This window comes from Drosophila erecta, unplaced genomic scaffold (genome assembly GCF_003286155.1).
Source record: "Drosophila erecta strain 14021-0224.00,06,07 unplaced genomic scaffold, DereRS2 tig00000055-arrow-pilon, whole genome shotgun sequence".
Taxonomy (NCBI): Eukaryota; Metazoa; Arthropoda; class Insecta; order Diptera; family Drosophilidae; genus Drosophila; species Drosophila erecta.
The window spans coordinates 2814610-2838467 of NW_020825200.1; the positions used below are offsets into that span (position 1 = coordinate 2814610).

Here is a 23858-nt window from a genome sequence, read left to right on the forward strand (position 1 = left end):
ACGGCAGCAACTTTTTCGCACGGTTGTAGCCCGCAAAGCAAATTAGTTACAGTTCGCGCTGCTAAGCGATTTAGTTTGTTGATTAAACTTTTCGCATAAACGCCAGGACCTCGCCCGAGGGTCGAGCGAAAAACCCAGTGAAAAAGCCAGCCCAACTCGTGAATTAATGTAGTAATTTGGGAATTATGCGTATTATTACGCATACGACGTGTGGACCGAACTTTAATTTGCCAAGTTTTAACTGCAGTCTTTCAATTATGGGTCATATAACTCAATTAGGGCCCGAATAGGCGTGAGCAATTATCCCTAAATGATTTAACGATTCGCAATCTTATGTATAAATTTCAATTGTCAAATCTATATTAATTAGGCTGAGCAGTCCAAACTTATCACACATGCAAATGCCGTTTGTAAACAAAAACACAACACACACACACCTGCAGGAAAAGTTTGTTTTCCATCCATTTTGAAAAGTGCAATTTGGAAATTACATTTGAATAATTGAAGCAACAAATGTTTGGCAGTAGAAATTTTGACATTTTAGAGACTAACGAGGTCGCTCAATTTGATGAGACAAAGCCGGATGAATAATTCATGCAAAAAATAAACTAACTGAGCACCCAGCCTCTCCGCCCAGACCACTCAGTCACATGTAAGAGCACTTGTTTTTCGGCAGATCTGGGATCCCGAGACATATGTACGTTTAATATAGCACCCAGGCGCAGGAGGACGCAGGACGAAGAAAGCCAGCACACAATGCCCTGGCATTTTGCTCGCCAGCTGTGGGTAATTTGTAAACGTCAGAAGGCAAACATCGAGTCCTGCCGGCTATACCCAGCTCCTGTGCCAGCTCCTGTTCCGAAGCCAGCCTGCCATGTCAGAGATCAGGGCCAACGCCACACGTCCTGAATGAATTCGCACGTGTCCGGAATGAAAGAAGTTGCCCGGCGACTGTTTCATTTTAAATACAATTTATTGTGCATGTCGGCTAGCTGAAACTAAACTGAGCCACAACCGAGCTCGGCATAATCCGGCCTTTGCTTCCCTGGCATTTAATATTTAATGCGGCCCCCGAAATGTGGCAAAAATGCGATTAATAAAATAGGCCACAGAACATGTGTCATACTCGTACATGCCTGCTATGCGTGTCACTCGCTGAAAACTATTTCTATTTCCATTTCCACTGCCATCTCGGTTCGCATCTCGATTCCTGTTCCGATCCTGGCAGTGGTAGGCTCCTCCTGGCAGGACTCACGTCTTCGTACGTGTTCGATTCCTATATGGCGCTGTATTTTCCATATTTACCCGGCATAAATTCTTAATAATCCGCTCGAAAAGCTGCCACAATTGATAAGTGAAAAGCCAAAAGCCAACATAAGTGGCACAGTGGCATGTGTGCAAAATGCTTATGTTCTTCTCCAAAAACTAATGCAAAATACAACCCATATGCCGATATTCATTTTTAAGTGCAATCCTTTGCAGAGCATAATATATAATTTAATTGGCAAATGCTTTTGAATAACTACTAATTTTAATTTGCTAGCATCAAATGGCCATTTCAGTTACGAAGTGATTTATAAATAACACTGGCCATTTTCTGGGGAAAAATGTAATTACGAAATAAATGAGTTCCTCGGCATTCAATTAAGCTAAATATGCTTCAGAAAACTCGCTTCCTTAAATTCATAACGACGACATTCCCGGGTCCGGACCAGAGCTCATTTCACGTTTGAAATATTTAATTTATTTTAATTGCGAGTCAACTCTTTTGATTTCTGCACTGCCATTATGAGGCAGTTGTTATTTTCGCATTTCTCCTTTTTGGAGAGCGGCAAGGAAGCGTTTCTCGAGGAGCAGCGACAAGTGGCAATTATGTGCTCACCCGGCCACCGAGTAGAGCACTCAAATTGCCGGCAAGGCGGGACCAAAATGCATTTAATTTCTTAAAGGGGCGCGTAATTAGTTTGCCTCGGTGACGGGCAGGTCCTCGTCCTCGTCCTCCAAGCCGCACACATAAGCAGGTGCACCACGGCAGCTCCTGTGGAACAGCTCCTGTGGAACAGCTCCTGTGGAACAGCTCCTTTGGAACACTTGCAGGAGTGCCCACTAATGTGTTTCTTTGAGGTTATGCAATTACACACTTCGCAGTCAAGCAGCAAATGACGTTTTTTATTAGCAAGAGATCCAAGGGCTTAATGGTTGCCATTACTCAAAAAATTCAAGTGGTCTAGGCCCTGCTGAAAATGTATGAGTAGGACAAATTGATAAGTTTATTCAAGGAAAGGAAAGGTGCCTAAAAGGTGCTATAACAAATTAGTGACTTTAGGGCACAGGACACTTATATATATATTATCATCTCGAACATTCAATGCAACCTTGGATGGCAATCAAAATTGTGCACTGTGTGCTTGGAATTCAGGGGATTCGATATTAACACATTTCGCATTTGTACCCCGACATGCAGTTAATGGCCATTCCTGGCATAGAGCTCAAACACAGCTCACTTCCAAGCTGCAGCCGAGTGCAGAGCACACAAAATCATGCCAAGTCCTCGCCCCCGGCGACTTGGGGTGGTAAAGTCCTGGGGCTGGTCATACCACACACACACACTGCCCCATTGTTTGGCCGGGGGGAGGGGCACTCCAAGGAGGAGCCTGTCCGGAGCCCACGCCACTTGGCACGTTCACCTTTGTGCAGATGGATGCTGTTTGGCAACATCCAGTCGAGGAGCCACTTGAAGGGAACTTTGTCGCCCCGCCAACTCTCCATTTGCGGCCCGCAGGCGCTGCCAAAGATCAAGGATCAACGAAGGAGCAGAGGCACTTCATCCGGGCTGCAACAACACGAGGGGTCCATAACAAAGGCCTGGCCACTTGAACTGCGTAATCGCGCCTTTCTAGTGTCCTTTGGCTCTCTCGAAATTTGCATTTTTAATGCAATGACAATGCATGAAAATTAATACCATAAAAAGGGCCGAAGTTCAGTGGTCTTACAAAAAGCCTTTAGCGAATGCGTTAAGTGCTGGCCGCAAAGGGCTGATAGCTACATTAAACCAACGCCCAGGTGGCAAATATCCTGTGGGAATATCCTGGCCACACCTGCCGCTGCAATCAAAGGCAAAAGTCAACGCCCAGGCTTTTGACCCCGACTTTGGACTGACAACTTAATTGTGGTCCTTGGACAAACAAGTTCTATTTTTCGCGGCGAACTTTCAACGCGCCCAATCCCAATGACAACAGCATTAATAATTCAATTTCGTGACGGAAGCGGAAGCGGAAACGGAAGGGGAAGGGGAACTGCCAACGAAACTCGCTCCCACCAGCCCCGTTGTCTCAATATTTGGCAATTACTTGGCCTAAACCTGTGGCAGGTGCATAGCACAGCCCACGCCACTTGGCTGAAACCGATATCCCAGGCATAATCCGTTTAACCTCCATGTCAACTGGGTCTGCTATGACCCGACGGCAGACGCAATCTAAATTACCTCTCCCTCGGCTGGGATTGGGATTGGTCTTGGGATTGGGCTTGGGCTTGGGTCTGGGTTCACGTTCGGGCTTGGGCGCTCCAGGATGTGTCGTCACATCCTGTCACAGGGCCAAAGTGTCGTTTTAATAAGCGATTCGCAGCCTCACCTTTGTGTGTCTGTGCGCCGGCGATGGGATGGCCTTGTTTTCATTTTTGCTAATGGCCCACAAGTTGGCCATTGTAAATCCGACCTAAGACTTACGGCTCTCCATGCCGGTGATGATGTTCTCAGGCAAGGACATTAACCTGTGTGGCTGGGCGGGCGGTCGGGCGTAACTGCCTCCGTTGGGACACCCTCATAATGCATTCCGGCAAATGATCTTATTACGCTCCGGCTACAAAAGGATGTATGAATGGCCGGTGTTCCGCCTCAAAACTGCAAAATCTCAGCACTTAAGGAGTAGCTATCGAACATGTCGTGCCATAGCAAACTCTGTTAATGCCATTCCAAGAGCCCATACATGGGTATCTCACTTTCCATTAGATACTAAAGGCTGAACACACACAACTCAATCTGGGAGAACAAAGCCCAGGGGTGGATAACTACAAATGCGTTGGGCAATTTGTAAATGTAACTAACAGATACAAATCTGCTCGGAATGCGTGGCCGGAAAAGAAGAGCGCACATAATCAAAATTAAAATAAGAATCTCATCGCTCAGCCGCAGATACAGATACAGATACATTCCGGGAGATATGACACTGGTAGCAAACGACCCAAACAAATTACACATTTTCCTCCGCTTTATTGTCGGCAATTTATTCGCAGCTAAATTGAAATACACACCATTTACCTGCAGACAACAACGCACAGCCGCTGACTCCCGGTGACATTGACAAACTGGAGAAGCGAAATGGATGCGAAAGTGGGGGCAGTTGGGTTTAGTTATGGGAGCAGCCAGATCGTGACATCATCTCCTCCTTGGCTGGAAGTCACAGTTGGGGTCAAAGTTGCGATGGTGGATGTGGCGGCTTGACATCGTCCAAGCCCCCAGGAAAATTCCATTAAAAATATCAATTTCGATCATCTTGTTAATTAAACTGCGAAATAAAAACGCTCACTTCGGGGCTCCAAAAGGGCCGTAATCGAATACCCTTACAAATATTGTTTACAAGAAACAACTCGAATATTCTGAACCACTAAATTTATATTTAATGATGCATTTGCACATATTTCTTACCAAAACAAAGAAAATTTAGAGAAGCAATTAACAGCTGGTAAGAGCGTTTAACTCCTGGCCAAGTGGAGCGGCCACACGTGTCCTTGCCCACTATATCCTTGCCATATATATCCACCGACCAACTTCCAGGACAGGGCTCAATTGGCGTGCTGAATGAATGGGGCTGGCTCGGCAGAGTTTTTGATTTTAATTTAGATAAAGTGCGCTATGGAAATCAGTTGCGCTGCAACTTTCCCGTTTATCCGCACTCGAATCCGGGCACAGGCAACTAAACACTCCATAAATACAATAACAACAACCGCCGGAAAGTGGGCGGGGCAGCTTGGGGCGGTGGGCGGGGGGCGAGCTTAAGGTAAGCTGTAAATTGCACGCTTTCATGTAGATAATTAATCACCGGAGCTCCAGTTTCGTGGGTAGCGAAACTCTTCCATCGGCCATTGAAGATTTGCTTTTGCGGCGAATGCAAATGTAAATGTGAGTGTAAATGCAGTACCATGCGAATTTATTCCCGATCTTATCCGTACAATTTTAACCCGGGAACACAATGCCAGACCTGAAGCATTGTGTTGTCCGAGATTTATTGGCGGCGCCCTTTTCGGAGGCATTCGCGGAAGTCAAATCAATTATACGCCCTGTTGGCCGCTCGCTGCACGAGAGGAAATTGAAATTATTTGATATAAATTAATACAATTAACCATTCAGCTAAGCGAGTCGAGGCATTAGTGTTTTAATGGCACACAACAAGGTTCGACTGCCGGATCAGATACAAATGCTTGATTAAAACATTTATGGCAAAGTTGCCTTTTTCATTTGGTTATTTAGTTATTTGGGCAAAGGGGCCTGTTTAAGCCAGTCAGTTCGATTCAAATCTGCTCAAACATTGACAATTTAATTTATTTTTATGCAAGGAAAAGCGACTTAGAGTAGCAAATCAAATGGAATGCCCATTTATTTTAAATAAAATAAATTCATCGGGTGAAGTAAACACATTTATAAAGTATATACACTTCTCTCTAGTCTCTGGCTTTTGCTGAAAAACAATCAGCTCCAACCAGGAGGACGCAGGCACTCGAAACTCAATCGCCAGAGCAGCTGGGACTGGGATTGGAGCACTTGGACCTCCACATTTGGCATTGCAAGTGGGGAGATATTTAAATGTAACTCAATTTCGAACGCAATATGCGCTTCGGAACCACTTCGAGTCCTTGTGCCGTAATACATGATATTGTGATTTGATTTATTTATAAGTTCAATTTGTGCACATTATTTTTCCAATATTAAGCTTTGATGCGACTGCAGTCCACCAGGGGAATGCAAACGAAAATCAATTCAATTTGCAGTTGGCAAGCGCATAGTGAATGCCAAATGAAAATGACTCATACTCGTGACGATGGGTGCATAAATCCCATCAGCCAGCAGCCGCCATTTTCGAGGAAATGGAAACACGGGCAGGACTCTTTCACACATCGCAAAAAGTTGTGTCCTTTGCATTAGCAACCTCAAGTTCTTCTTGTCGGGCTGGAAAAGTTGCTGGAAAAATGCAGCAGACGACGAACAATTGCCGGCGAAAATAAAAGAAAGAGCGACTTTTCCTTTTTGCGAGCTGTTTCTTCAGTTGCTGCACATAATTACATGAAAAGAAAATTAGTGTCGAGATTCGCCTTGAGCGGCTCTCCAGGTGAAAACTTTTAATGAGCAATTTTCTCACAAATTCCCAAGTGTTGCCGCATTTAATTTTTTAATGAGAGAATTTCTTTCGGCCGCACAGAAAAATTGAAAGAGAGTGCAAAAATCCGGCGGCAAAGATTTCCATTTCCATTTCGACCACTTTCCCTTTGGGTTCTCAATCAGTTTCGGCCTCATTTAGGACTCGCATATTTCTTTGGCCTTTTGGACCGTTTTCGAAGTGCGTAATTGGGTGGTTAAGTGGGTGTGGATTTGGAAGTGGGCATGGGTGTGGGTGGCGGTGGTGGTGGTGCTCCATCTAGGTGTTTGTTTTTATTTATCGGCGGCATAGGGAGAGCGCCCTGACCCATGTTAATGGCCGATTGACACGCCACTTGGCCTTGATGGGGCTTTTAGCTCGGCTCGCACTTGACTGCTGCTCCCAAAAAAAAAAAAAAAAATGAAAGGGAGACTGCTGCTCCACACTTTCACAGGATTAATGGTGGGGGAAAGTGCTCGTTCTCGTTCTCGTCCAGGGCATTCCCACACTCGTCCAACGAGGTGCTAAGCGAGCGTGCTGATTGCTGCCATTTTTGATAAGAAGTCCGCATTAATAATGCCCTTGCGTTGGTTCCCACCGTTTTGTCCAGTTCGGTGATATATGGCTGCGACTCCACCAGCTACTTCACACCTAGCATGGGAGATAATTTAGGATGTCATATACAATTAGTCCTCAGCCATAAATAACAGCTCATAACTGGAATGACTGCCAGTGGGCCTCTGCAGAAAGCTGTCTGAAAATATCCTCAACCAGCAACTATAACCATCTGTAATTTCAAATGATGTCTATGATTTTTAAATCAAAGCCGAACTCCAAATTATTTTCGACAAATTGTCAAGCAAATTGAAAATTACAGAACGGACGTCTTTCTTCATTACGCTGAGTCAAAGGACCAAATAGAAGGATGGCCGACTATACGAACCTGTTCAGGCGCCACAAGGCAGTGATAATCCTTCCTGAGGAGCCCGCACTGCCACTCCCACTCCCACCACCACTCCCACTCCCACCCGCACCCACACCCGCACCCGCATCCCGGTGAAAGGATGCGTCCTGCTGGTCAAGTTTGCTGCCACATAAACAAGCAAATAAAGAGCCATTTGGTGTGCTTTCATATTCATAAATCTGCTGCCCGGCAAAATAGTTCGACTGGCCACGTCCATAAATCGACATTTCCCCAGAACCAAGTGACTTGTGGGAGGCTCCGGACCCGGCTAAATCAAGTGTCTGTTCGGTGTCAGTTTAATTGCAAACGTAAATTGGATGCATTTGCTACGTTTTCATTTGTTCGAAACTTGCTCAGCCCTCCTCCTCTCAGATGGAATCTGTGCAGCATGGCACCCCTGGCTGTTTCCATTGACTTTTGCTGCCATCCGTTCTGACGGACACTTCTGCCAGCTGCTCCAGAATCTCGACTCACAACTCGAATCTGCCCGGAATCTGCAAACGTTGCACAAATGCCAGTTTTGTTAATTGGACTCATTTTGGTAGCTGGCAGCTTGTGTATTTTAAATTGGCATTTGTGACATCTAGAAAAGTCGGACGGTTTTATTCAACATGCAACATGCAACGTGCAACGTGCTACCCTTCAGTCCGTTGCCCTTTGAGCACTCAAAATTCGTCCTCGTCCTCCACTCCACCATCTTCCTTCGCGTTTCTCTTTGCGACTAGGTCCCAGTCGTAAATCTGGTCATTGCTGTAGTTCAGGCGGCACAGCAAGGCCAAGAAGGAGCACCTGATCGTCCGGTATTTCGGTTCCTCCTCGAAGCTCAGTTTCCGGGTGTATTCAAGGCAGTTGTAGAACTCGCTTGGATAGCCTGCACAAAGGCTCATCAGCGACGTGGACAGCTTCATCTCGGTGATCATTTCGTGCTTCTGCTCCCTGCTTTTGGCCACGAGGTCTTGCCAGGGCAGTCTGCCTCGTAGCAGATACATGAGGACGTAGCCCACAGACTCCATGTCGTCCCGCCGGGACTGCTCGCCCCCGCACAGGGCATTGATGGAGGCGTAGCGAGCGGTGCCGGTCAGCCGGGTGCCATGCTTTTGGCGCACGTGCTTGTTCTCCGTCGTGTCCCAGTACCTCTTGGCCAGGCCGAAGTCGATGAGATGGAGAAGGTGGCTGCTGTTGCCGTAGCCCATCAGGAAGTTGTCCGGCTTGACGTCGCGGTGCAGGTAGCGTCGGTTGTGCAGGTACTCCATCCGCGCCACCATCTGCTCCCCCAGCATGAGCACCGTCTTCATGGAGAAGCGGCGATCGCACAACACGAACAGTTTCTCCAACGAGAGGCCCAGCAACTCCATCACCAGCACGTTGTGCCGCTTATTCGAGAGCAACTGGTAGGTCTTCGGGATTCCCGTTCCATGCCTGAGTAGATGGTACACCGCGTACTCGTTGGGCAAGTGCGAAGGGCCGACATCTCTGCGCTCCACCTTGAGGGCTACGTGGAAACCCGACCCCAGGTGCTTGGCCTCGTAGATGTCCCCAAAGGAGCCGGAGCCCAGCTTTTGGAGCACCACAAGGTTGTTTATGCGTAGCATGGTTTCCAGTTCGTAGTTCTCCATCTTTATATTCTCTACTCTCAAGGTTTTATACTCTCTACAAAAAAGACTAAATGATTTTATGGCAAAGCTTGTCTTCGCGCACACTGTTGCATCGGACAATGTTATCGATAAACATATATTTTCGGACTATCAAGCTATGGGGTATTCCACCATTTCCGTGCAAAAAATTGATCATGTTACCACATCTCTTTGTCTGAGGAATGTATGTCAAACCTATTTCACCTAACCAAAACCTAATCAAATCAAATCAAATAAAAATAAATAAATAGGAAGAGCCTTCGAAATGTCTGGGCAAAAAAATAATTGGCGCTTATCCAGTTCCCAAGTGTTTGAAAGATTGCAATCCGAGTACGAACCCAGAGTGAACCAACTGGAAAATGATGTTTACGAGTGCTGCCGAATTCTGAACAATGTAAAAAAAGCTGAAGATAGCGCAACTATATGGAAAAACCATAGGGAAATGGAAAAGTATGTATCCTGGGAGTTAGACATGCGAGATTTTCCCATGGAAAATATTTGCATTCAGCTGAAGGATAAACACGTTTTCGTTCGGGCCTATTATAAGAATCTGGACATCAATCGAGAAATTCTTATGCCCCAAAATGTGGATATCTCAAGAATTACGGCGATTCTGACACACCGCGGAATTCTTACCATATCAGCTCCAATTGTGGTACTGATATCAGACGACCAGAAGCTGTGGCTTTGAACTTTTATATTGCATTATATTCGATTTTGTATGTTATGTTATTCTAGGAAAAATTATATTTTATTAAAATTTTATTTTATTATCACAACTTTTGGGGCTATGGCTTACTGCAGGTATGCTGGGTGTGAAAGATGAAAGTTCTTTGAAGGGACCAATCCTTAGACGGAGTTCTGTGGCTTGGGGCAAGGTGTCCAGCACATCACAGACTCCGGTCTACGGAATAGATTGGGATTCAGATTCATGCTCGCCCTGGTCTGGCACATGCCACCGGGAGCACAGGGGAATATCACAATGTGTGGTGGAGTGGGTCGAAGGAAAGGCGCCTGACTCCTAATTTGCTGCTCGGCTCTGAAGCTCTGCAAGAGCTCTCGTTTCAGCTCCTCCACAATGCTTTTCGGGCTGAAGGATTCCTCCTCCAAATCGGTGAATAGCTTCGGACAACAAAGATCCCCTCGATTGCTCGATTTTGTACTATCCAGATCTCGCATAGCCGTGAATCTGTTTCCATATTCACTCTGGGGCTGGCTGGCATATGATGATTTGGGTTCGTCATCGGGATAGCAAACCAATTGCATATTCTTCGGCTTGTGGCTGGTTTCATCTACATGATTTCTTGGCGTGGAACCACTGGAGCATCTACTTGTGGTGGATTCTAAGCTTTGAGTTGATGTTTTGGGTGACAAGAACCATTTTCCAAATTGCTTGGGATTTGTCATCTGCATCGGTGGTCCTGGGAAACTTCTGGGACTTTGGCGCGGCCAACTACTAGTTTTTCTTGGGATTACCTCACATTTCCAATCTTCGCCAAATTGAAAATTGTGGCTCTGGGATCTGTGGCATTCACTTCTGTCTTCGTTCTTCCTGTCCTCATTTTCCCCAGTGCAAAGTGATTTCGTACTGCTACCAGAACTGCACATTGTACCACTAAGTGAACTTTGCGAACTATTGGTTTTCAGGACTACCCTCTTGGGCACTGATTTTTCGAGGTTGTTATCCACCCTTTTTAGGCTCGACCTTTTGGTTATATCGCTTTGAAACAAGGTCGGTGGTCTGGAACACAATTCAATAGTGCGTGAAGGTCTTGGAGAATTTGTTTCTAATATATCAGGGGTCCAGCAATGGCCTGGTTGTGGTTTAGGATTATAGGACTTCGACTGACTGGTTAGGCTCCATCTGGAGACGCGGCGATGACGAGGACGAAGTTGCTCCGAAGAACTGCCAATACTTTCGGACATTTCGGGTGGCTTTGAACTCGCCTCAATGCTCTTCCTTTTGCAGAAATGCTCTTGAGAAGTCCTGGCGGCTGGAACTCTTGAAGAACTGCCTTCGGAGCTGTTTTGGGTAGAGGAACAACTTTTGTGGCCAAAGTGCGAGGGGGAAAACCTGACATTTCTGAATTGGTTTTCCCCACTAGCACTTTCACAAATTGTGCTTCCACTACTTTGTCTCAATGCAGAAAGATTGGCTGGCCTTGAAAGCGTTACTTTAGATGCACCATTATTGGTTTTATAGGATACGCCGCGATCCCCAACGATTTTTGATGATACTATCCTCGGACTGCCCGTCAAACTCACGTCAGTGGCCCGAATCGTAAGGCAGACGTTAATTTCACTTGTCCCGTTGGGATCTCCACTTTTTCTCTCACTGTGAAGACTGCAATTGCCACTGGACACGCGATCGAATTCCTTGTAGGAATTCTTTGTAGGCAAATCAGCTGTAGGTCTGAAATATTGACTGGTTCGTTTACTTAATCCCCGATCGAAGTGGTCATAGTCATCGTTATTTACCTTCGATCGTTGGTTGGTTGAGCTCAGTACATTGAACATGGAGTACTGGTGAAAGATCTCGTTGTTATTTTCCGGCAACTGATTGTTGGTTCCCCTGTAAACAGTGGGATAATGGCATTCCTTCCCCTTTTTAAAGCCATATCTTTGGGGATCAGTGTCCTGAGACGGAACTCCCACATTTTCGGACCCCAAGGAGTGATCACTTTCTACGGAGGAGTTCAGTATGTAATTGGGGCTCTGATTAGTTATTTGAGCACAGTTCAGGTTTTGCGCAACTGGCTTCTTCAGCACATTAGATTTGTTTCTAAAAATGTTCGATTTCGACAAGCACAATTTTGACCTTTTGAAAAATCCAGATATTTTCTGCTTCATTGTCTTTCGCTTCCGATGTTTCCCAACATCATAAAGAGATGTTTGTGGCCTAAATGACTTATCTTCAAAATTGTCACAACCCGAATGTGATCTTTTGGGTATGTATTCCCCTTTTCGGTGCTTCTTTTTATACGGAATCTCGATGGTAAAAAATAGCGACGATGGGGATTGACCGCTCTCACGAATTCTGTGCGGAATTTCTGAGCCATCGTTTAAGTCCGTGAAGCGAACAAAGTCAACCGACTTTTTTCTATCTGGTGAAGCTTTATGACTACGAGTTTTATAACTATCGTATTCCCCGTGCTGTCCAAAAGATTCAGTTCTTAAGCTTCTATGCGGCTTACGTATTTCATCAATAAATTTTTTCGGGCGATATCTGTGAGGTAGTTCTTCTTTAAATATTTTTTTGTGAGTGCTAGATAAAGAACGTTCTGCGTAGCTGGGCAGCTTGTATCTATTAGAATTCCCTTCTATATTAAATACATCTTCTTTCCCTCTACTTTCATACTTTTTGGGCTGAGCAAGATATTTTGATATTTTTTCGTAATTTATTGGTTCTTCTCTGCTCTCTCCAAAATGATTGAAACCTTTTCTACGAAGAGTTTCTTCTGGCTGCTTATTTCGTTTACTTCTCTTAGACTTCACATGACGAATTTCGGCTTCTTCAAAGGGCGATACCTTGACCTCATTGACTTTAGATTCCCTTTCAGGCTTACAAATTCTGGTTGGATAGGACTGGGAATGTCCTTTAGCGTAATTTTTGTAGTACTTAGGTTGAGGTTTCGGAAATTGTATCGGATGTGCTTTACTGGTTTCTTTGTAATCTGTGTATTCGTAGTCATGGAAATCTTCATATGGATTTTGGTAAGCTTCAGCCCGTGGTTCCTCATAATACTCTCTGTTACTTTGGTAATCTTCAGGGGATCCATCATAGTCATTATCACTCCTGTATTCCGTGGAGTCGTGTGGGTAATAATTGGAGGCATAGTTGGGAGGCAAAGATCCCGATGCCTGCCTATAGTTCTGTTTCATCCTATAAGAGCTGGATCTTAACTGACGGGGTACAGTTCCTCTGAAATCTCGATGGTAATCATCTTGAGTTGGGTGTTCGGGGTAGGGTTGGCGATAGTACCTTTCAGATTCTCTGTGGTGTCTTTTGGATAATCTTCGGCCATTAGGGTAGTAGTCATCCGCGTATTGTCTGTTTATTCTTGGCTCTTCCTTTTCTTTAAAATAGTGAGAGGTTGGGACGACTCGATGGGGTTCATCCTCTTTGATTTCATAGGGTCCATCTGGGTAATAGTTATCATACGTTTTCTCGGTCCCAACGTCTGGAAAGTGGATCCTTTTACTCTCATAGTAACCCGCAGAATCGGCCGATGGAGATGGGGAAACTAAGCCCATTTCGGCTTGACTTCGTCCTGGATTAATTGGTCTATAATGAAAGTGACGACGTCTGTCGGAATAGGCAAAGTTATCTCTTCGCCGGCCAGGAGTTCGAGGCGAATAAGTTCCATGTTCAAAATCAGCATGTCCGTTAGTATAGTATTTATTGGGTGCCCCAAATGACATCGCACTCTCCGTAATTGGATTGGTCAATCCTCCACCGGGAGCTCGTCCTAGATTTGCGTTTATATTCTGGTTAGTGGACATTTGGCAAATGTTGTTAATCAACTCACGCTTTCCATTGCAAACGGAGGTCCTTGGCGGTGTAATCTGGTTTTGTTGGTCACGGCACACTCCGCCCAAAATATCGACATTGAAAAACATTAATGTACGTTTCCATTCATCCGCGTCCTTGGAGCTCTCCAATCGGATTAAGCTCTGATTCGTCACCGTAAATGACATTTTCAACAGCCACGGAACTCATGCTCCCCAGAGTCGTCATCAAATTGAACTGCAAATTTAACTCATACCGACTGTTTGTTTACGAGTATGTCACTGTGTCCGATTTTTTGATACTCTTTTCAAATGCGTAGGCAACTTAACATTAACAATTCTTGTAAGATCGGAAGATCTTGAAATCTAGATAAACACAGAGTCCTGCGGACCATTATATCCCAACAAATGCCATTAACTTTCGTTTCCTTCGCTGTTTGCAGCTTCCGCATTTAAATTTAGTATGAATGCCTGAAATGGCAAACACAAAGGATGTGCGAATCGGGATGGAAATCTGAATGAGGATGGAATGGTCGTCATTACTTGAAGGGTGCTAGAAAATATGTTTTTAATTGCGGAAATATTTCCATTTCACAAATAGATGCGATAATTATTCAGAATGGCGCGAATTTCCATCGCATTAAAAGTGCAGACAATGGGGGATAGTAAAATGCAGCTAGCGGATAATGAAAATCGTGTTCAAGTGCGGAAATGCTGAAAATTATTTCAATGAAACACAACTAAGTGCTTTTTAAGTGCCCCCAACGGTGGCACAAACCGAACGGAAATGGACGCAGACGAGAATTGGTTGGGTGTTTGGTCGAGGGGAGGGGGTTTTGGTGACAGGACACGCAGGACCCTTGCGTTCCCCGAACTTTATAAAGTGCACTGAAAGCGACAAATGCGTGGTCTAATATGGGAGGAAAGCAAGTGACTTATTACTTATGTTCTGCTAACTGATTGTTTTCCTCTCTTTATAAACAGAAGTTGCTAAGAAGGCTTTCGAAACCAGACGAAAAGTGACTGAACATACATTTAAAATCATTTAAAATGGAAACAATTTTGGGTGTGAAAGGAAATGATTTCGTCATTCTGGCCTCGGATACCATGAATGCCAAGTCGGTCATGTGGCTGGATGACGGTGAGTAGGCATATTTGGAAGACTAAAATTTGCAATTATTATATTATAAATAACTGTAGAGAAAGCCAAGACCCACCGCATCACGGACAACTGCATGATGTCAACCATTGGCGACTGCGGAGACTGCCTGCAATTCTCGGACTTCATCCTCCGGAACATGGATCTTTACAAGGTGACCAACGGATACGACTTGACAGTTCGCGGAGCGGTGCACTTCATCCGGAGCAATTTGTCCGCCTATCTGAGGTCCAACATGAAGTACCAGGTGGCGTTGTTGGTGGGCGGATTCGATTTGAACACCGGTCCCGAGTTGCACTACATCGATCAGTACGGAAACTCGATTCCCATCCGTTACGGTGGCCACGGAGCCGGCATCAACTTCTGCACTCCCATTTTCGAGGAGTTCTACAGGACGCACATGAATACGCAGGCAGCCTATGATGTTATCAAAAAGTGTGTGATTGAGTTGTATAAGCGATTCGTTATCAACTTGCGCAACTTCGATGTGTTCCTGATAGGCAAAGAGGGCATAACCAAGATGGCTCCCATGAACCAGGAGTCCCTTAGAGCGGATATCTTAGCTGGTCCCAAGCGAAGGACATTAAACACAAAGTAGTCATCGAAATCCTTTATATTTTTGTAGCCTTTCAGCGATTCATAAAATTTGAATAAAAATAATTGTATATATTGAATGAGACCTAAGGGTGTGCTTTTTCCCAAGTTTTGGCTATACCTTCGAGTCCTTGATAGAGTTACCTTCCACCCCTCGATAATGATTTAATTTGCGAGCTAATAACCCCTGGCTAATAGCGCAACTGACACAGATAGGTGATATAAATGGTCGAGCGCCTTTCGAAAGTGAGTCAGTGAAAGAAAGACACCAGGAACTCAAAATGCAGTCGAGCGAAACACTGAAATACGACTATTTTCGACTCCAGTTGAATGCCTGGCGAATTTGTGGAGCCTTGGATCTCAGCGAGGGCAGATACTGGAGTTGGTCGGTGCTTTTGTGCATCTTGGTGTACTTGCCAGCACCCATGCTTCTAAAAGGAGTGTACAGTTTCGAGGATCCGGTGGAAAATAATTTCAGCTTGAGCCTGACGGTTACTTCGCTGTCCAATATCATGAAGCTCTCCATGTACGTGGCCCAACTAACCAAGCTGGTCGAGGCCCAGAGCCTCATTGGCCAACTGGATGCTCGGGTTTCCGGCGAGAATCAGTCTGTGCGCCATAGAGAGATGACCGCGCACCTGCACAGGATGTCCAAGCTGTTCCAGATCACATATGCCTTAGTGTTTATCTTCGCTGCAGTTCCCTTCGCTTTCAAATCAGAGCTTAGCTTGCCCATGCCCATGTGGATTCCCTTCGACTGGAAGAACTCGATGGTGGCCTACATCGGAGTTCTGGTTTTACAGGAGATTGGCTTTTTCTTTCAAATTATGCAGTGCTTTGCATCTGACTCGTTTCCACCCCTGATACTCTACCTGATCTCCGAGCAATGCCAATTGCTGATCCTAAGAATCTCTGAAATCGGATATGGTTCCAAGACTCTGGAGGAGAACGAACAGGAGCTGATCAACTGCATCAGGGATCAAAACGCGCTGTACAGGTAATACTCATATGTACATATATCTATGTATCCAGCTATGATACTTTCGCTTTCTGCAGACTACTGGACGTGACCAAGAGCCTTATTTCGTATCCCATGATGGTGCAGTTTATGGTTATTGGCATCAATATCGCCATCACCTTGTTTATACTCATATTTTATGTGGAGACCTTGTACGATCGCATTTATTACCTTTGCTTTCTGCTGGGCATCACCGTGCAGACATTCCCACTGTGCTACTATGGAACCATGGTGCAGGAGAGTTTTGCAGAGCTCCACTATGCGGTGTTCTGCAGCAACTGGGTGGATCAGAGTGCCAGCTATCGTGGACACATGCTCATCCTGGCAGAGCGCACGAAGCGGACGCAGCTTCTCCTTGCCGGCAACCTAGTGCCCATCCATCTGAGCACCTACGTGGCCTGCTGCAAGGGAGCCTACTCCTTCTTCACCCTGATGGCCGACCGAGATGGCCTGGGTTCTTAGTAGCCTAGTGATTTCACTCACATACAATCAGAACACGAACACGAATCACATATTTCAAAAATAAACACACGATTTTCACGTAGTGTATCACTTGGATAAAATTTGTTGTTACCATGGCGATGGAAACTATTTTGGGTATCAAGGGCCCCGACTTTGTGATGCTTGCATCGGATACAATGCAGGCCAAGTCGCTGGTGTTCATGAAAGATGGTAACACCCGCTTTTTGTATTTCTGACACTAAAAACCTACCAAAGAGATCAACCAACTTTTAGACCAATCGAAAATCCACCGACTATCGGACTTCAACATGATGGCCACGGTAGGCGATGGTGGCGATACCATTCAGTTCACGGACTACATATCCAAGAACTTACATCTGTACAAGATTTCCCACGGATACCACCTGAGTGCCAAGTCAGCGGCCCATTTTACCAGGAAGACACTGGCGGATTACATAAGGACCAACACCAGGTACCAGGTGGCAATGCTGCTGGCAGGATACGACGGTGTTGAGGGTCCTGACCTCCACTACATCGACTCCTATGGCGCAGCTCAGCCAATCAATCATGCAGGTCATGGTTGGGGCAGCATGTTCTGTGGCAGCATTCTGCAGAGATACTGGAACTCGAGGCTCACTCAAGCGGATGCCTACTCTCTGATGAAGAAGTGCGTCCTGGAGATCCAGAGGCGACTGATCATCAACCAGCGGAACTTTGATGTGTATGTGGTGGACAGCAAGGGAATGCGCAAGATGGAGGCCATCAACCCAGGATCCCTGAACAAGGAGTCTATTAGCCTGAGTTGGTAAAACGGAAAACATTAAAGCCGTAGTCGGTCTAACTCCTCCGACATCCTCTAATGCCTAATAATTGTGCAGTTGGTTTTTGGCAAACTTTCTGTGCGATGCTCGAACAACTTCCAAGGGATTAGTTGACGTGACCGGTTGGATTTGAGTGGCCAGTAGGATACGGAGGAGGTGGGTGACTGGGTGAGTGGGTATGCTACATGCCATGGTTGACTGCCTCCGTGTATTAGCATATGTGGCCTGCTCTTGTTCTCCATGTGAGCCATCTGTCTGAATGTGTGTGGCACTGTATTTGTTTGCGCAACAATGACAGAAGCTGCACTCAAAAAAAAGAATACGTCGTTCGTACACAAATAAGCTTTATCTGTTGCATAGGCACTAGGCCATGCCCCAGTTAGCTGGTACCGTTTGCCGGCAAAAGCTCGTCAGATGTGGGTGTGAAAAAGAAATATTAAAAAATACGTGTATTTCATGATTTCTCCAAGTGCTTGCCTCACATGCAGCAAACGTATACGGCTGCGAATCGGAAGCAGAAAAGCCAACATGTCTCTATTTCCCATTTGAACAGCAGTCCGTCAGAACGTCGTTGGTTTGGAGGAGTGAGGGGAGTCGCCAGCAAAACTCATAAAAATGAGCACAGATTGCTGCAAAAATGCACTGAATTGTTCGCTGCTTGCCAGAGGTTTGAGTGGAGGGTTTTCCGAGCTGTGCTGCCTGCATTTTCCCGGATTTCTATGCTAGTCAGCGGGTTTTGTTTGTCCGCCAGCGTGGCAGTTGCCATTGCTAATTGGCCGCACATGACAAAGTATCGCCAATTGAGTGGATCGCCCACTTGCGGTGATCGGAACCATGAAATGTCCACAGTGACAAAGAAAAGGTACCTCAAAGGTACCAGTTTCCATGTGGCATCCAACTGGCTCTGCAACTATGAATTTGTATCTAAACTACAATTTAAATTTCTCGATTTCGAATGCATGCTGTCCATGCAGAGCAGCCAATTTAAATGTTAGTTTTAATTACATTTTTTTGGCACAGCACGTAAAACGCATGTCATTAGAAATTAATCAGCAATTTACGTTAAAAAACGGGTTGAATAACACTAATCTATCTCGTCATGCAGTTTCTACTTTATTTATGCGAAAATTAATGTAAAGAATCGAATATCAATTATTTTCATGGCTTCCTTTTCGTTTCACTTTAAGTTACGCTGTCGCACAGAGAACTTTTCCGCAGAAAACTTTTGACATGTGAGCGTCTCAAATGAACGCGCCTGTCTCAGGACACCTGTCCCCCCTTTTTTTCCACCTGAAGCTGTGAAATATATTCACAGTGTTCGAGGGGAGCAACTTGGGAGGCAGTGGGAGATAATGTGCATGTAACCCCCAGTCACTCCCCCATGGGCGAAGCCCCACCATCCGACCATCCATTCCGACCGGCAATTTGTGACGTTTAAGGGCGCAACGAGGCAGCGACTTCCTGACAGGACATTAACTTTCTCGCATCTTCGCAGTCGTGGCTCCATCCGACTGTCTCGCTGTTTTCTGTATTCTGTTTGCTGTTTGCGTGTGACGACTCTGATGATGATTCATGATGATGATCCTTGCAGTTTTCCTCGCTGTCATTTTTCATGGCCTCGGGAGCAGTGGCTTGGGTTAGTTGCCTTTTTCGGCAGCCTATTAGTTTTTATTATTTGCTGCAATTAGTTTTTCGGCCTCGGCTGCTCAGCTCCGCTCTCTTATGACATTTTCTTCACATTTTTCAACGGAACGAGCGTCATCTGTTGCCGCAGGCCATGTTCTGTAGTGTGCACGCAAAAAAAAGACGGGCTATTACTTCAAAGCTAACAAAGAACGTTCAAAATATGCTAACAATTTTTGTACGCTTGAAGGATCATTGAATAAAGGTAGAGGTGCCTTAGCTACTAAGGGCAGGCTAACTTTTAACACAATTTTTCTCCAAGTGCAGTTTCTGAATCTGCTGTTTTTCTCGCTGTCATTGACAAGAGGCAAACAATGGCCCGCTGGCTGGCTGGTTGGTATCTATGATAAATTATGGCCAAAAGTCAAAGTCATCAATCAGTGGGCCATGTTTTATTTGCCGCCCGCGGCCGTTTGCCATTTGTTTCGGGCCAAAACCAGAGGCATATGCACCAACCAGCGGATGGGGGATATACGGAAGGAGAAGGACGTGGAGCAGAAGTGGAGCGGCCAAAAAAGGATTAAATATAAATCGCAGACGCGTAGACGGCGGTGGCACAGGTGTCGGTGGCCGGACGACAAGCATTTCGATTTAATTTTCATTAAAATTCAGGCATTTAATATGCAAAGGGTAAACTGCGGCAACAAAGTCCTTCTGCAAAGTCCCTCCCGTCCAAAAGCCCATTAAAATTCCTTAAAGACTCTGCCGCCGGGGCCAGGTGACTCCTTTTCATTCTCGAGTGCTTATTAAAATTGCAAAGGTCCAGGATTTGCGGACATTATGATGCGGTGGCTGCGAATTTATGCCGAAACGGTCGACATCAGCTGCGTTTTCGTTCCTCGCCTGTTTAATTATGCATTTTTATCTGGAAGTCGTTGTGGCAAAGGCCAAGCCGTTCTGGTACAAAAAGGTAAACCGCTACTGGTTTTTGCCACTAGAGTTATGAAAATTGCAAATATACGGCATAAGCCAGGAATAACTGAAGGCTGGAGCGTGAATAAGCCGTTTACTTCATCCGAGTGACAGATATCCGGCAACGTTGCGTATACGCAACTTCTGATTGAAAGCAGCACTGCCACGTGCTCGTGTATCGATTTGCTGCCTCCTGAAGTTGGATATTGATGTCGTCACCAGGAGCATCGCTCGTGAGTCCTGACAATTGACAACTAGAGTTGCAATTAGGAGCTATGGCAAGCCTTTCTAGCATTTTTCCAACCACCGTATCCTCAGGATTACGCAATAAAAGGGACTTTACATACACGCATTTGCTCGGATGGAGGTTTTAGTTATGCAGGGGAATGCCTTGGGGAAATTAACGAAAAAGGTAAATGTTTACGGAAACATTCGTTTGAAAAGCTTGTCTCCGCACGCTGTTTATAGCACCCAGTTACATCATTAAGAAAACCCTTCGAGAAACTTTGTAAAAAGCAAAAGCGGGTTTTTTAAAACGTTTGATTTGTTTTTACAGCATTTTTCAGTAAAAAAAGTAAAGTGGAATAGTTTTTAAGGCTGCCTCTACTGATTGATCTCTGAGTGGCCTACGAAGATTCTATTCCCAAGGGATTACAAATTACAACATGCATTCAGTCGCCGATAAACGGCCTATAAATCAGCCAGTTGGCCAGCGATCGCGTCAATATTCGGCTCTTATGCAACCAATTTTATTTCGCTGCACTCGACGGGCATAAATCACGGCTCCTGATGGCCGAAGCGGCGGGAAATTGGGTGAGGAGATGCCGTTTCTGCAGCAAAATGTGCCCGGAATTAAACACCAGCGATGGCATAATTTATGGGAACGCCGGATTCCGGGCTCGCGATGTCCGGAGACAGATGTGACATCAGCAATGACCATCGGGACATTAATACGACCCTCCAGGCGAGAGTTCGCCGATGCAAATGGATTGCCAACTGGAGACTGTGCCATCTTGAACAACTCAGCAGGAGGCTTACTATGCGAGCCTAGTTTTAGATACTCTTCTTAATTGGTTGTGAAATACAACCAATAAAAAATATTAACCTGCCAGGATAAACATGGTAAAATATTTTCCCACCACAGTCAGTATATCCTCTGCGACAGTTGTAAGCCAACATGTTCGAGCGGCCATTGTTCGGCGAAAAAGTTGCTGTGTGTCCCTGTGATGGAGTCCCTTTCCTGTTTCCAATGCAGGAACATCCTTGTTGATAATCCTTTTGCCTGGCCACTGCCACGCACTGCAGTCGAGGGAAAGAGGGAAAAATTCAGTGGGGCGGCGTATAAAAAGTTGCAGTTAAACTTTTCAGCATTTGTCAGAGTCAGAGGATTTGTTTGCCTTTGGGGCTGGCCAAAGCCAACATCCTGCCAGCATTCCGAAGCCTGCTCCTGCGAAGGAGAGCTGCCCCCATCGTTTCTTTTTCTTGTGTGTGAGTGAGTGTGTTTGTTTATTTTGCCTGTTCGTCCCACTATTTGTTTTCTTTCCAATTTTGTAATTTCAAACTTTTTCTATTGATTTCTTGGCACGCATGAACACCTCCAGCAGCAACGACAGCCAGCCAAGTTGCCAAGTTTCCTCGAGGGTGGGGATTCAATTTAAGTTGCGGGGACTCCCCCATGATGACCATGCGTGGCAGCAGTGCACACACAGGAAAGGAAAGGAGTCCATAAAAATAGTGAAAGAAACGAGGAATAAGAAAACCGAGCGGCAGTGGGAAAAGTTTCCAATGCACTTAACACTCTGTTCGGAAGGATGGAATATCGAGGAAAAACTGTCAGTGGCATTGGCAACACATTTATTAATGTGTCAATCGGATTGAAGACTTTCCAAGCCAACGGGAAGCGATAAAGTTTTTAGACAGAAAGAGATCCGTGGCTTGGATTACGTTTGCTGTTGTGACAAATTATAAAAAAAATAAAACTATTGGTCAGTTTTTCGTTTGGGATTGCAAAAGAAATACACTTCCTTTCGTTGCTTTGTAAGTGGGAAAAATCTTGATAATGCTTGGAACACTGTAACTTTCAGAACAAAAGGTTAAAGCTCATTTTTATCTGATACCTGGGCAGTTTTAATCAATTCTCCGACGAAAATGGAAACATTAGGAGCCACAAAATGATTACATGACCCGTCCCCAATCCCGAATCCCAGACCTGAAACCCATTCCCATTGCCATTTCCCCATTCAATTGCCGGTCGCAAAGGAATTGTAATTATTCGAATTGTTACTCGTCGCTTGCCTAATGACTATTAGCTAAATGAAAACATTGCGTGCCGGCGACATTTTATTCGAGTGCACCACCGCCAACTGCCCCCAAAAACCGATCCAAAGCCACCCGACCCACCGCGAGCTTTATTTGCTATATTTCATGCCTGCCTGCACTTATCTCCGATTGTCCGGCGGGTGGCATTTGGGGGTCTGAAACCAGCGACTCTCCGGTTGTAATGTAATTTGGCTTGGCCGGCGCTTCGATTCCACTTTATGTTCTAATTACTTGCACAACACAAAAACGCCACTTCAATTTGAATTAGAATGAGTGGGCACCGCCGGCTGCGGAGCAGGATACGCCCCCCATTTCGCCCCCATTTTGGCCCCATCCCGATAACGGTTAAACCTTCATCCTGGCCACAGTTGGCGCCACAACTTTTAATTACAGCGGCGCAAAATTGCAGATGCACTGCCGCGGTCTGGTCCCTAGGCCCCACTTTCAGCTCCATTTCGATTCGCATTCGTATTCGTAGTCCTGTTCCCGCTCCAAGTCCCCAAAACTGAAGGCCCCAAAGCACTGGCCGTGGCAATGGCAAATCCAAAAAGCATATTAATTGCGCACTGCGTAGGCGTCGCCTGTAATGGTCTATAATCGATTTAAGCACGGGCATTATGTGGGCTAGGGTCTAAATTGCAATTTCATGTATGACAAATGGGCTATCGGAATACTGGCTGGGTACACTTGAAAATATTGGGCTGGAAAATAAAAATATGCGGCAATATAGTTATTTATCTTTTGACTGCATACCCTTGAACACCTTATGTTTAATGATTTATATGCCTGAGGGCGGCGTTTTTAGATTTTAGGCATGAACATAGTTAATTAAACTGCATTTTCGAAATGGGCTGTGCGTAGCCAATGAAATTTAAATCAACTTAGCTCAGTAGCTACTTTTGCCATGTTCGCTGCAGTAACGAAAACCCAATCGATATTCACCCATTGGTCCACCATCTTGGCTGTATATCCTTGTTTATTTGGTTATCTATCATGAAGTTTCCTTCCAATTAGAAGCTGTGGCGCGTGGCAATTGACCATCAAAATCAGTCCGACTGCAAAGACAGTGGCTCCCAATCTGCATGCTTGATGGGTTGAAGGGTTGACGGGTTGATGGGTTGACGGGTTGATGGGTTGACGGGTTGAGGGGTGACTGGCTAGTGGTTACCTCTGATATATGGAGTAAACCACCCAGGGCTCGTTATTGTTGCCGCTGGCTTCGCCGTCAATTGCAGCTGGCGATGGTGGCTGCACCACAAAATTCAACGCAATTTGTAAAATGAAATCGATTCAATTGATTGTTGACTTCGGCAAACACACATCCACACCCACACCCACCCACACCCACATCTCTGTTCCCCGGATTGTATAAC

The 23858-nt window shown here is 45.4% G+C and overlaps 6 protein-coding genes across 6 annotated transcripts; 4 read left to right on the forward strand and 2 right to left on the reverse strand.

Annotated features, from left to right (window-relative positions):
* Positions 1-8039: 8039 nt before the first annotated feature.
* LOC6542766 (casein kinase I) lies at positions 8040-8990 on the reverse strand. The gene has a single exon (XM_001968402.1). It carries the CDS (start codon positions 8988-8990, stop codon positions 8040-8042), a length of 951 nt encoding a protein of 316 aa, XP_001968438.1.
* Positions 8991-9232: 242 nt separating this feature from the next.
* LOC26526920 lies at positions 9233-9741 on the forward strand. The gene has a single exon (XM_015160088.2). The coding sequence runs from the start codon at positions 9274-9276 to the stop codon at positions 9697-9699; it is 426 nt and encodes a 141-aa protein (XP_015015574.1). The 5' UTR covers positions 9233-9273; the 3' UTR covers positions 9700-9741.
* A 58-nt stretch (positions 9742-9799) lies between these two features.
* Positions 9800-13706, reverse strand: LOC6543317. Its single transcript, XM_026979357.1, has 2 exons — positions 13538-13706; positions 9800-13477 (listed from the first exon to the last, which is right to left on the reverse strand). Exons 1-2 carry the CDS (start codon positions 13704-13706, stop codon positions 9858-9860), a joined length of 3789 nt encoding a protein of 1262 aa, XP_026835158.1. The 3' UTR covers positions 9800-9857.
* An 820-nt stretch (positions 13707-14526) lies between these two features.
* Positions 14527-15303, forward strand: LOC6542420 (probable proteasome subunit beta type-2). Its single transcript, XM_001968404.3, has 2 exons — positions 14527-14658; positions 14718-15303. The coding sequence occupies exons 1-2, from the start codon at positions 14568-14570 to the stop codon at positions 15272-15274; spliced, it is 648 nt and encodes a 215-aa protein (XP_001968440.1). The 5' UTR covers positions 14527-14567; the 3' UTR covers positions 15275-15303.
* Positions 15304-15467: 164 nt separating this feature from the next.
* Positions 15468-16866, forward strand: LOC6542410 (odorant receptor 23a). Its single transcript, XM_001968405.2, has 2 exons — positions 15468-16267; positions 16327-16866. Exons 1-2 carry the CDS (start codon positions 15552-15554, stop codon positions 16748-16750), a joined length of 1140 nt encoding a protein of 379 aa, XP_001968441.1. The 5' UTR covers positions 15468-15551; the 3' UTR covers positions 16751-16866.
* On the forward strand, positions 16800-17607 carry LOC6542427 (probable proteasome subunit beta type-2). The gene is made up of 2 exons (XM_001968406.3): positions 16800-16960; positions 17024-17607. The coding sequence occupies exons 1-2, from the start codon at positions 16864-16866 to the stop codon at positions 17557-17559; spliced, it is 633 nt and encodes a 210-aa protein (XP_001968442.1). The 5' UTR covers positions 16800-16863; the 3' UTR covers positions 17560-17607.
* Positions 17608-23858: the final 6251 nt, after the last annotated feature.